Below are 14,112 nucleotides of genomic sequence, written 5' to 3'. Positions count from 1 at the left end.
GTCGAGGCCTACCAGTGCCTGCGTCACTAAATTTTGGGAATAACTAGAAGGGAACTTTCTTAACCCTCCTTCTCCCGACTAAATTATCTATGCTTCCTTGTCTCTTTGCCCTCTGGAGTGCAGCCCCTCCCTCCTGGGAATCCAGTCCGCATTCCACCACAACAGCCGTGTGCCTGAGTTCATGACGATTCCTTTATATCTTCCAGAAAAACAAATAAACGAATGCATGAGAAGACGGTGGAGCTCAGGGTTGAAAACGAGCGCTCCTTGGCGCTCTCTGAGCTCGGTACTTTTCTTGCAGGCATTTTGTGACCCAACTAGGTCGCACCATCAGTGCTGGAGTACTGAGGATGTTACCCCGTTTGGTCATGAAACGTTTGCAAGAGCACCCACCAAAGCTCGGAGAGTATCAAAGGACACCGAGGGCCATAACCTTCGGAGAGTCATCTGTCCATACTTACAGAGCTGCAGCACCAGAGATGATCTCAATCAGTTCCTTGGTGATGACAGCTTGGCGAGTGCGATTGAATCGCAGGGTCAGCTTGTCAATCATCTCAGCTTCAAAAGGGGGGGGGGAAACAAAGGAGGGGCAGATTATTTTAGCTATCATATATTAGGCATGAAAGCCGACTGGGTGACTTTGGGCCAATCACTAGGAGACTGTGAGTTCTAGTCCCGCCTTAGGCATGAAAGCCGACTGGGTGACTTTGGGCCAATCACCAGGAAGCTGTGAGTTCTAGTCCCGTCTTAGGCATGAAAGCCGACTGGGTGACTTTGGGCCAATCACCAGGAGACTGTGAGTTCTAGTCCCGCCTTAGGCATGAAAGTCGACTGGGTGACTTTGGGCCAATCACAAGGAGACTGTGAGTTCCAGTCCCGCCTTAGGCATGAAAGCAGACTGGTTGACTCTGAGCCAATCACCAGGAGACTGTGAGTTCTAGTCCCGCCTTAGGCATGAAATCTGACTGGGTGACTCTGAGCCAATCACCAGGAGACTGTGAGTTCTAGTCCCGCCTTAGGCATGAAATCTGACTGGGTGACTTTGGGCCAATCACCAGGAGGCTGTGAGTTCTAGTCCCGCCTTAGGCATGAAATCTGACTGGGTGACTCTGAGCCAATCACCAGGAGACTGTGAGTTCTAGTCCCGCCTTAGGCATGAAAGCTGACTGGGTGACTTTGGGCCAATCACCAGGAGACTGTGAGTTCCAGTCCCGCCTTAGGCATGAAAGCCGACTGGGTGACTTTGGGCCAATCACAAGGAGACTGTGAGTTCCAGTCCCGCCTTAGGCATGAAAGCCGACTGGGTGACTCTGAGCCAATCACCAGGAGACTGTGAGTTCTAGTCCCGCCTTAGGCATGAAATCTGACTGGGTGACTCTGAGCCAATCACCAGGAGGCTGTGAGTTCTAGTCCCGCCTTAGGCATGAAATCTGACTGGGTGACTCTGAGCCAATCACCAGGAGACTGTGAGTTCTAGTCCCGCCTTAGGCATGAAAGCCGACTGGGTGACTTTGGGCCAATCACCAGGAGGCTGTGAGTTCTAGTCCCACCTTAGGCATGAAAGCCGACTGGGTGACTTTGGGCCAATCACCAGGAGACTGTGAATTCCAGTCCCGCCTTAGGCATGGATCCAACAGGTGAAGCCAATTTTGCTTCTGCATCACTCAGCCTGGTTGATTATCTCTTGGCAGTTTCTGCTGTGACTCCTATTTTTTCAGCGGCCAAAGGAGAGAGGGCAATTCCCCAAATTTCCACTTACAGGCATTTTTGCTGGCATTATCCATAGCAGTCATCCGAGCACTCTGCTCACTCGTAGTAGACTCCTTCAGGGAGTAGAAGATGATGTTAGCCAATACAAACTCCTGGTAGTTTCTCAGGACTTCCCCATCAATGTCATCGTAGATGCTGATGCTTTCTGTAAAGACACCACAACAGTTGGCCCAGCTTGTTCCTTACGGGCCTTGAAAAAGTGTATGATGTAGGGCAGAGGGATAGTGGTGCGGTGGCCTAGAGGAGGAGCTGTCGCCTCGCAATCAGGAGGCTGCGAGTTCGATCCTAGGTAGAGGCAGATATTTTTCTCTCTGGGCTCACTGAGAATATATCTGAAAAACAAAACTCCGTACTGGTGACGGAAAAAGGCATCCGGCCAGTAAAAACTCAACTCCATACATTTGCTCACACTCTACCCCACGAAGGATTATGGGGACATTGAAAGGAGATGGTGATGGGAGGGATAGCATGCCATACAACTTGCATGCATTGAAATCCCAGTCCGGATTACTAGACAATTCCAAGATGTAAGGAAGTGACTTCTACATTTACTAAAGGTCTAAGAGAGATCTTCCAACATTGGAGGGGCTGCCACAAAGAAGAGAAGGTCAATCTATTCTCCAAAACACCAGAAGGCAGGAGAAGAAGCAATGGGTGGAAACTAACCAAGGAAAGAAGCAGCTTAGAACTAAGGAGAAATTTCCTGACAGTGAGAATAACTAACCAGTGGAATGTTTGGCCTTCAGAAGTTGTGAATGCTCCATCACCGGAGGTTTTGAAGAGATTGGACAGGTATTCGTCTGAAATGGTGTAGGGTTTCCTGCTTAAGCAGGGGGTTGGACTAGAAGACCTCCAAGGTCCCTTCCAACTCTGGGTGGGTGAAGTGGGTTAACCCACTCCTTTTCCAAAACCTTCCCAACTTGATGGTCCCCATAGTCTCCCCAAACCTCTGCGAACGTTTCCAACGAATAATTCTAGTAACTCTATCCCGACACTCAAGTTTGTGAATTATTTCACAATAATTCATTTGTAAAATAATATTTATACAATACGATACAATAGCAGAGATGGAAGGGATCTTGGAGGTCTTCTAGTCCAGCCCCGTGCCTAGGCAGGAAACCCTATACCGTTTCAGACAAATGGCTATCCAACATCTTCTTAAAGACTTCCAGTGTTGGGGTATTCATTTATTTAAGTTTATTTGGCTTGCCCAATTCTCTGAAACGGTAGAGGGTAACTCTGCTGCTTGAGCAGAGGGTTGGACTAGAAGACCTCCAAAGTCCCTTCCAATTCTGTTATTCTGTCATAGATTAGAGGATTACCCAGCACTTCATCTTTAATTCTAACTTCCTTTTTTTCCTCCCAAAAAGCCGATCAGTCAATAAAGAACACACAAGTTTGACTTCAGTTTGACTAAAATGGGGCCTGTCCATTATGGTAGCAAGTTGTGACAATCATAAAGCAGGTCACCCCACAGTGGTCTCGTGGTCTCAATCACCACGATTTGCTTAACAACCACAGCAAAAAGGTCACAACATTGGGTGCAATCAGGTGCCGCCTCACTTTAACACTTAATTTTCCCGTCCCAGTTGTGTTTGTAAGTTGAAGCCTATCTGAAATGGGTGAAAGTTTTTTACCCATACTAAAGTTGTAGTGTTTCCCAGTTGCAATGGATGGCTGTGAAAGTTGGACCATAAGGAAGGCTGAGCGCCAAAGAATGGAGGCCTTTGAACTCTGGTGCTGGAGAAGACTCCTGCATTGAGTCCCTTGGACTGCAAGGCGATCCAACCGGTCAGTCCTAGAGGAGATCAACCCTGACTGCTCTTTAGAAGGCCAGATCCTGAAGAGGAAACTCAAATGCTTTGGCCATCTAGTGAGAAGGAGGGACTCACTGGAGAAGAGCCTCATGCTGGGAACGATGGAGGGAAAAAAGAAGAAGGGGACGACAGAGAATGAGGAGGCTGGATGGAATGACCGAAACAGTCGGCCTGAGCTTAAATGGACTCCAGGGGATGGTAGAGGACAGGAAGGCCCGGAAGAACGTTGTTCATGGGGTCACAATGGGTCGGACACGACTTCGCAACTAACAGCACAACAAAAGTTGTAGCAGGAAAGTGTTGGTGTAAGGGGGAACACTATTTTTACACTAGCTCATGTAACAATTTTAGATTATTTCATTTGTAGGCTGAGGACAAGACATCTAATAAATGACTGGATTTCTTTTGAAACTTGGCTCGAGGCTCATGAATTAATGAGGGCATCTTTCGGAAACCTGACAAGTGTGCAATGAAATGGAGAAGGTGAGGATCATCACAACTGCTTTGTACTTTCGTTTATAGTCTTTTTGTGAAGTCTCAACTCTGAAAGTCGACTCGTGCCGTTTAAAAGAGGGAGGGAGGGAAGGGCTGGAGGTGGCTACTCACTAGTCATTTTCAACTCCTAGACTTACCAGCCCCGGAAACTGTCTCAAGAGAATAGATTGGTTTCTCATCCGTCTTGTAGGAAATGACAGACCTGAAAGGGGAAAGAAAAGAAAATCATTTTGAACCATGCTGCTGTCAGCGTTCCCAATATCATGCAGAATTAAATCAGAGTCCAAGGCAGAGCTATCCTTAAAGTTCCAATTTAATAAGACAGACAGGTTGGCACATCTGTGGAATCCCGAATCTGAAAGCTTCCTCAGATTCCCACCCAGGTGAAAGTTCATGATCTTGTCCCTACACCCCTAAATCCATCACATGGTCCAATCTTCCTCTGCCACGCTGGCATTTCCAACCATCTAATTCCGGTCAGGTGCAGAGACAAAGAATGACCTTGATTTTTAGAAAGGAATGACAACAAGACATTCCACAATTCTACTTCTTACTATTCCCCCCTCCCAATTGCCCACTAATGAAACAGCATAGCAAAGAAAGAGAGAGAAAGAAAGTGTAGCAGGCCAAAGATTCTAATGAGGATATAGCGAAAAGATAGGGGGCAGGAAAGAGAAGTTAAGATACATCAACGTAAGAAAAGTATATATAATACAACTTAGGCAATATGATAGAGTGATATAAATGGTTAAAAATATAAATAACTGAGGAATAGTAACATGAGGAGGAGTGAGAAGGAAGGTGACCACAAATGTAAAACAGAAATGTATTGGAGGGGAAACATTATCTGTAAAGATACACCGATAACTAACTGCTGTATGATGGAACGTTCAGTTTCTGTGTTTGTGTTTAAGTTACGTATTTGTCTTTGTCGATGTGTGTAAGTGTTTAAAATTTAAAAAAAAAGAATATGCCAATGCTCCACTATACATTTTAAGACCGTCTTTTCAAGCAGAGACCTGTTTCTGAAAAAATTAAAAAGATAAAAGCCCGTTGATTAGCAAGAACGTAGAAATAAGTTCTTGCAGGAAATAATTTCCTCCAGACAATTGTTTCTTTTTGAATTCCGTAGAACTATTTGCTCTGAGGGGTCCTTGGTGCTCTCTTGAGCTGTTGTTTTCTTGAAGGTGCTTCCTGGCTCAAACTAGGTAACATCAGTGCTAGTAAAGCACTGATGATGTTATCTAGTTTGGTAATGAAACGTCTACAAAAACAAAGCAACCACACAGCTCAGAGAGCACCAAGGACTCTCCAGGTCAACCCTGAGCTAACAGTATTTAAATATTTCTATTGAAGAATACAAATATTTATTTTAACAGTTTATTTATACATTTTCTCTTTACATACATAGGTTCTTTGTGAACAGCGCATTGTCTGGATCAATTTGCTTATAATACTTTTGCCGTTCCTAATTTCTACCACTATTGTCCAACCATTTGTAGAACAAATCCCATGTTTGAAAATATTCTGTATCTTCTTTTTCTTTTGTTTTTAACGTCAATCTGTCCATTTCTACACAGTCTAATATTTTTTAAAATTACGTCTTCTTCTGTAGGTGTTTCCTCATTTTTCCAGGGCTGTGGAAATGCAATTCTTGCTGCAGTCAAAACACGCAATATTAAATATATAGTCCCTTGATCATACTTTTCTAGTACTGTGCCTAACAAAAATATTTCTGGCTTATAATCTATACGCTGCTTTAACATTTTTTTTCTAACCATGTGTGTATTTTTGTCCAATTGTTTTTTTCTTTTGCACATGTGGTAATATGTGTCTGGGGTCTGATTACATTTCCAACAATTGCTTGAGGCATTCCAGAACACACACAGAGTAATAGATAGATAGATAGATAGATAGATGATAGATAGATAGATAGATGATAGATAGATAGATAGATAGATAGATAGATAGATAGATAGATAGATAGATAGATAGATAGATAGATAGATAGATAGATAAAGAAAGAAAGAAAGAAATAGCTAGATAGCTAGAGATAGAAATATAGAGATAGAGATAGATGATAGATGGATGGATGGATGGATGGATGGATGGATGGATGGATGGATAGATAGATAGATAGATAGATACATAGATAAATAGATAATGCTTCCTCCCATATTTGGGGACACCATGTGCTTTGACAAAAGAAAAAACACTTAATCATTCTCCTGGCTCAACTGATAAAGGAAGAGAGCTTGTGGCTTAGAGGTTAATACAACTGCCTACTATGTAAAAACAGTCCAAGTTCGAATCCCAGCAAGGATATGGCTAGCTGATGAGAGCTAAATAGCTTGAAATAGATCTATACTAGTCTCCCTTCATTTATTTATCAGCAAAACTGTAACACAAAAAGATAGATAGATAGATAGATAGATAGATAGATGATAGAGAAAGAAAGAAAGAAAGAAAGAAAGAAAGAAAGAAAGAAAGAAATAGCTAGATAGCTAGAGATAGAAATATAGAGATAGAGATAGATAGATGATAGATGGATAGATAGATAGGTAGGTAGGTAGGTAGGTAGGTAGGTAGGTAGGTAGGTAGGTAGGTCAGACCAAGGAGCTATTCTCCCTGGAAATCTCCCTCCCATAGATTGCAGAAGATGGGTGAATTCTTGCCTGAACCGATTGTAGATGACGGAGCCTTCATCAAACTCGTATCCAGAATTCAGCAGCTCCAGAGCAATGACGGAGGCGTCTCCAAAAGTGGGAGGTTTCCTTCCAATTTCTTTAAAGTTCAGGAGGAAGTTCTTTCCATGCGTCCTAAAATGAAGAGCATCTTAAATCCACGTTCTAAGAAACATCCAGAAATGTCATCTGATCTCTAATGCAACCATCAGACTCAGGAGACAGGCGGTCCTCAGCATAAGACTCTTAACGGAGCCTGCCCGTTACGGCCAAATGTGACAACAGGTTAGTTGTGTAGCCAATCAAATTCTATGACCCTTTTGAGGACAGTTGTTAAGCGAATCAACCCACTTAAGCAAATCTGAGGTTGCTGAGTGAACACCTGATCACGAAATGGTTCTGCAAAACTGTCACAAAACACAGTCACAGCGCTACAGCGTGAAACAGGGTCATAAGTCACTTTTTTCAGTGCCACTGAAGAAATGGTTGTACCAACAGAAATAGTACTTGGACTTATATAGGGCTTCCCAGTCCTTTACAGCCCTAAGTAGTTTACAGACGGCATCTTCCCCCAACAATCTGGGATCTATCTAACTATCTATCCAACCATCCATCCATCCATTCTATCTATCCATCCATCCTATCTATCCATTCTAACATCCATCCATCCTATCTGTCTGTATATCCATCTATCCATCCATCTATCCTGTCCATCCATTCCTATCTCTACCTATCTTCTATCCATCCATCCTATCCATCCCTTCTATCCATCCATCTATCCTATCTCATCTATTCATCTATCTGTCCTCTCATCCATCCATCTTATCTCATCTATCTCTCCATCCATCCCTCTTATCTCATCTATCCTATCTATCTATCCATTCTATCTATCCATCCATCCATCCTATCTGCTTGTACATCTATACATCTATTTATCTATTCTCATCTATCCATCCTATCCATCCATTCCTATCTCTACCTATCTTCTATCCTTCCATCCCATCTATCTCTATCTATCCATCCATCTATCCTATCTCATCTATCTATTCACCTTCTCATCCATCCATCTATCCTATCTATCCTACCTCATCTATCCTATCCTATCCTATCCTATCTCATCCAATCTAGCTAGCTACCTACCTACCTACCTCTCAATCATCTGCCTGCCTGCCTGCCTACCTACTCTATCATCTACCAACTTACCTATGGTACCTACCTACCTATCATCGCAATAGCACTTAAGACTTATATACTGCTTCACAATGCTTTTACAGCCTTCTCTAGGCGACCGAGGTAGCATGCTGCCCCCAACAATCTGGGCCCTCGTTTTATCGAGCGCTGAAGGACGGAAGGCTGGGTCAACCTTGAGCCTGGTGAGGATCGAACTTCTGGCAATGGGCAGAGTTAGCCTGCAGCCAGGCATCCTAACCACGGTGCCACCAGGGCTGAGAAACCTGCCATTCAAATTGAGAAGGCCCAGAGGAAGAGGTTACCTCTGCAGGATGCCTCTCAGCTTGTCGCCAACCCCAACGACCATGACTTCTTTCCCTGCGCCCGTGAGGTTGGCGAACTGATGCTTGATCTCTTTAGCCACGGAGGTGTGAATGGCCCCACAGAGGCCACGGTCAGAAGACACGCCAACCAGGAGGTGCTTTTTCTTGTCCTCGGGGGGTTTGATGTCTACTTTCTCGTAGAGAGCTTCAAAAAAAGGAAAAAAAAGGGATCATTAACAACGAGCAACTATCGAATGGCCCAGATATCAAAACCACGAAAGCATCCTGAATGACTTTGGGGCCAATCACCAGGAGACGGTGAGTTCTAGTCTCGCCTTCACCAGGAAAGCCAGCTGAGTGACTTTGGGCCAATCATATAACAATACATAAACACCGCATCCCTCTCTAGACGGTGACCTGCACAACAATAGGACACATGTCTTCATCTCCATCGTCCCTATTTTAAGAGGTGCCTTCCTGTTTTCTCACTTCCTCCTTACTGTCATGCTGTTGTGGCCAGTGGAGCTGGCAGCAGATTCGGACAGTGAGGAGGTTGGGGAGGAACATGGGCCATTCCTAGAGTCTGGTGAGAGCTCTGAGGAGGGCTCCGTGTCGGAGGCAGAGAGGGGGCCAGAGCCATGTGCCAATTATCAGCTGCCTTCAGAGTCAGACATCAGTGAGGCAGAAGAACAGCTGGAGCCTGTTCCCAGTGTGCGCATGCGCAGAGCTGCAAGAGGAAGGGAACAGCTAAAGAACAGGGGTCGACTTGGGAGTAAGGCCACAGGGGGAGGATGAATGGCCCCTCCCAGAGGAAATAAAAGAGAGCGAAAGGGGAGTGGAGTTTGCAGGAGACAATCAGTTCGCTCCATTGGTTCTTGACTCTCCGAGACTCCTGGCCAAGTTCTGCAGATCTTGGCCTGGCAGCTCTCCAAGCCAGATAAGGTCTGTGACTGTAAATCCTCCCTCGAAAGGCTTTGCTGGATGTGAATGAGCAGAGTTCACAGTCAATTAATAAAAGGGGTTTTGTCGGGACAAGGAATTTGCTTCGTGCTCTCGGGAAGCCTCGGTCAGAACACTAAGGTCAGAATTGGCTCCATCTGCTCTGTGCCGGCATGAAGCTCCTAATAAATAACTGGATTTCTTTTGAAGCTTGGCTTGAAGCTCATGATTTAATGAGGGAATCTAATTAAATGTCAGGCATTTGGCAACGGGGCTCGTATTTGTGACGGTCACAGTGTCCCGGGGGTCATGCGACCCCCCCTTTTGTGACCTTCACAGGCAAAGTTAATGGGGAAGCCAGATTCACTTAACAACGGGTTACTAAAATGATCGGCTGCCGTGATTCACTTAACAACTGGGTCCAGAACGATGGTACAAATGGGACAAAATTCACGTAACAACTGCCTTTTGGGCTCCACGATGGTCATGAAGTTGAGGCCTACTTGTTGCAGGGTTGCTGGAAACAGCTCATTCAGAAGTTCTAGGTCAGCAAAGTGCCAGGAAATCATTTCAGAAAAGAGTGAACGTCACCCAGCCACAAAGGGGAAAGGCCCTTACCCAACGCCCCCACGCCGTAAACTCTGGCGGGCTTTAATTCTCTCTCCGCCTTGGTATACTTAGCGGCGGCCACCATTTTCATGGATTTCGTGATTTTCTGGATGTTCTTGATCGACTTCAAGCGCCGGGTGACTGGATGGATGAGAGGATACAAACTGAGGTAGGATTTTAAGCAGACAAAGAAAACGGCCGAATGGAAACAAACAGTAGAATCAACATCAAGTATGGCATTGTCTCTTATCCTGTATCTATTCTATTATACCCGACTCTTATTTTAAATTGTTTGTATATGATTTTAGTGGCGATATGTGTTTGAACTTTGTGCTTTGATATGGCCTATAGGCCAGTGGTGGCAAATTTATGGCATGCATGCCAGAGGTGGCACTCAGAGCCCTCTCTCTGGGCACAGGTGCCATCACCCCAGCCCAGCTCCATCGCGTTTCTCCCACAGGTGGGGATAGAGAGAGAGAGGAAGGGGAAGAGAGAGAAGAAGAGAGAAAGAGAGAGGGAGGGAAAGAGAAAGAGGAAGGGAGGGAGAGAAAGAGAGAGGGAGGGAAAGAGAGAGAAAGAGAGAGAGGAAGGGAAAGAGAGAAAGAAAGAGGGAGGGAAAGAGAGGAAGGGGAAGAGAGAAAGAGACAGGGAGGGAAAGAGAGAGAGGTAGGGAAAGAGAGAGAGGAATAGAGGAAGCGGGAGGGAAAGAGAGAGAGAGAAAGAGAGGGAGGGAAAGAGAGGAAGGGAGAGAGAAAGAGAGGGGGGAGAGGGAAAGAGGGAAAGAGAAAGAGAGAGGGAGGGAAAAGAGAGAGGGAGGGAAAGAGAAAGAGGGAGGGAAAGAGAGAGAAAGAGAGAGAGGGAGGGAGGGGAAGAGGGGGAGGGAGGGAAAGAAAAGGAGGAAGGGAAGGAGGGAGAGAAAGAGACAGGGAGGGAAAGAGAGAGAGAAAGAGAGGAAGAGGGAGGGAAAGAGAGAGAGAAAGAGAGGAAGAGGGAGGGAGAGAGAAAGAGAGGGGGAGAGGGAGGGAGGCAAAGAGAGGGAAAGAGAGAGAAAGAGAGAGGGAGGAAAGAGAGAGAGAGAAAGAGAGATGGAGGGGAAGAGGGGGAGGGAGGGAAAGAAAGAGAGGAAGGGGAAGAGAGAGAGAGAAAGGGAGGGAAAGAGAGAGAGGAAGGGAGCGAGAGAGAGAAAAAGTGAGAGGCAGGAAAAGAGAGAGAAAAGGGGGGAGTGAGAGAAATGATATTACAAAAATTTTTCTTTTTTATTGTTGCTAAACATATTTCAAAAGCAGAAAAAAAACGAAGGGCATAAAAGGGCATTTATCACATTTTTCTTAGAACAATTAGCTGAACTCTGCCTTGATTATCACTATTTAAGGCAGTAAAACCTCATTATTCAGGTTAAATTGCCCTGTTGGCACTTTGTGAGAAATAGCTGGGTTTTGGGTTGCAGTTTGGGCCCTCGGACTCGTAAAGGTCCCCCATCACAGCTAAAGGCTAATCAATAAAGCTATCGCATCCTAAAGTGCTACCGTGTTTCCCCAAAAATAAGACCCCCCCTTATTTTCTTTTATTTTGCCACCCAAAAAAGGCACCAGGTCCCATTTTCGGGGAGGATGCCCCCCCCCACTGACTCACCTCACCCCCCAGCTCTGGAGCTCTGTTATCGGCTGCAGAGGCCTTCCGGGAAGCCTTGCCAGCTGCAGCAGAAGAAACGGGCAAAGATGTGCCAGGCCAGGCTGCAACTATCTAAAAGTAAGCAATAAGGCAGCTCCACCACCACCCATTCCTACCCTAGCTTAATTTTTACCTGTGCATCCTGGAGTGGGTGGGGGTCTTAATTAGGGCTTATTTGGGAGAGGTTATATTGGGTGCAGGTGTAAAAATCAAGCTAGGACTTACTTTCTGAGAAGGTCGTATTTTCAAGGAAAACACAGTAGATTCTTAAATGGAACTTTAAAAAGAAGATGCAGTCATGATTTCAGACTATCTCAAACAAAAATATAATATTGAATGCTTACTGTCTTTCAGGGTCGCCATGTTCCTAACTTGGATCCTGAAAAAAAAAAGAAACACATATTTGCATATTTCATACACCGGATGTGCCTCCTTTAGTTGCTAAAGTAACAAAAAGGTAGAACAGCTGTAATAGATGCAGCTTTCTAAAGGATGTTTAGGTAAAGGTTCCCCTCGTTCATATGTGCTAGTCGTTCCTGACTCTAGGGGGCGGTGCTCATCTCCGTTTCAAAGCTGAAGAGCCAGCACTGTCCGAAGACGTCTCCGTGGTCATGTGGCCGGCATGACTCAATGCCGGAGGCGCACGAAACGCTGTTTCCTTCCCACCAAAGGTGGTTCCTATTTTTCTACTTGCATTTTTACGTGCTTTCAAACTGATTGGTTGGCAGAAGCTGGGACAAGTCACGGGAGCTCACTCCATTACGCGGCGGTAGGGATTCGAACGGCCGAACCGCCAACCTTTCTGATCGACAAGCTCAGCGTCTTAGCCACCGAGCCACCGTGTCCCTCAAAGGATGTTTACTTGGATATATAATTCCTGAACAGAACTCTTCTCAATAAGTGCATTAAAATTCAAGATAATAGATCTGACATCCAAGCTACAAAATGAAAAGGGGGAAACACATTTGTGGCGATCCTTTTCTAAATATTCAATGCTTTCCCTCCCTGTGTCCCTTCGCTGTGGAGCACAAGCGCAGGCCGATGGGGACTGAGATCTGGGCAGTCTGCAACTCAAACTGAAGTGGACATGGGTCCTGTAGTCTGCCCTTTTTTTTTCCTGGAAATCCATTTGTCCTCCCCCACCATTTGAAGGGCGTTCATCCCAAAGGGCTAAAAAAGTCTATGGACATTTTCAGTCCTTGTTTCTCCCCCCCCCCCCTCCAAGTCAGAGCTGAAGAAGCTTCTTGGATGAGAAGCGAAATGTCTTCAAAAGAAAAAAACGAACAAACAAGGAAGTCCAGTTGCCTCCTGAATTAAAAGCACCTTTGGGACAACCATGACTTGGATGATTGAAAATCTCCAATGACAGGGACTACCCATCCCATAGGGCAGGGGTCTCAACCTTGGCAACTTTAAGCCTGGGCGGACTTCAACTCCCAGAATTCCCCAGCCAGCAAGCTGGCTGGGGAATTCTAGGAGTTGAACTCCGCCCAGGCTTAAAGTTGCCAAGGTTGAGACCCCTGCCTTAGGGACCTCTTACATACAGATCCACATTAGGTAGGTTAGATTAATTTAAAGTTAGAATTTAGGTTAGAATTAAAATTGTGAGAATCAATGGCTGAGACAACCGGATCAGGTAAGATCAAAAAGCAGATGAGTAAAATATAGAAAAAAATGTATTAATAGAGTTGGATAGAGTTAAATAAATCAAGGACAGGACCATGATCGTATTCTATATTTAAGATCTGGGTACTAAGCTTGGAATAGATTAAATAAATAAATGAATAGGATTGCAAATCTCAACTGTTACTGCACAAAAATGTTTGTACCCAGGCGGCACATTGTTTAATGGAAGATTATTTAAATTTTATTAAAATATTTTTTTAAAAAAATAAAAACTTTAAAAAAAAGATATCAGATTCCCAGCGAATGCAAAAAAATAATCATCTCCTCCCCACCCCAAATCTAACTTCTGAGCCTCTTATGGTTGGGGGTCACGGATTCCCTGGAAGCTCCCATGCTGCTGGACTCCAGCACCCATCAGCCACTGCCCCCAAGGGCACGGGCCAGGGATGATGGGATTTCAGCCACGTGGGAAGAAATCTCAGGGAAGCCTCAGGGAGCTGTCAATCCTTGGCCAGCTGACTTCCCCCACTAAGACTTTAGGGAGGCGAGCGTGCCTCTGAGCATGTGCAGAAAGCTTCCTGCTCCCCTCCCCGTCCACCGCCCCTCCACGGCCGCTCCTCTTCCCCCGAAGTACCCCCGCGGCTGGGCCTGGGCCTGGGCACCGGCAAGAAGAGCAGCAGCAGCGCCGCCGATCCGGCTCCTTCCCGCAGCTTCGTCCGATCGCCCGCCGGCTGCTGCAGCCGCTGCTGAAGGTCAGGGCGCTCGTACCACGCATGCGTCGCGCTTCCTCGCCTTGAACCGGGTTCCGAAAAAGGAAGAGCTGTGACGGCTTCCGGGTGCACCCCCACCCCCTCTCTCTCGCATTCCTCTCTATGGTTGCTCGGACACTGAGCTTGGGCGGCTAGAGCGGGCAGCACCTGAGAGGCGCGCGCGGCGGTCCTCCAAGGAGAGCTGAGTTCACAAAGCTAGAGCGACCCTAACTAGGATCACAAAGCTGATGTGCTAGAG

General features: G+C 45.7%; 1 protein-coding gene across 1 annotated transcript; it reads right to left on the bottom strand.

Moving 5' to 3' along the window:
* Positions 1-457: 457 nt before the first annotated feature.
* Positions 458-13,879, bottom strand: ATP5F1C (ATP synthase F1 subunit gamma; the record flags this gene model as incomplete). Its single annotated transcript, XM_081958091.1, is given in 9 exon segments — positions 458-558; positions 1,760-1,915; positions 4,220-4,284; positions 6,758-6,901; positions 8,260-8,464; positions 9,817-9,948; positions 11,823-11,857; positions 13,739-13,845; positions 13,847-13,879. Coding segments are annotated over 9 exon segments (978 nt in total).
* Positions 13,880-14,112: the final 233 nt, after the last annotated feature.

This window comes from Natrix helvetica (assembly GCF_964273705.1).
Source record: "Natrix helvetica genome assembly, chromosome: 6".
NCBI classification, from domain to species: Eukaryota; Metazoa; Chordata; class Lepidosauria; order Squamata; family Natricidae; genus Natrix; species Natrix helvetica.
Note: the sequence above shows the minus strand (reverse complement) of the source record. Positions and strands in the feature narration are given on the sequence as shown.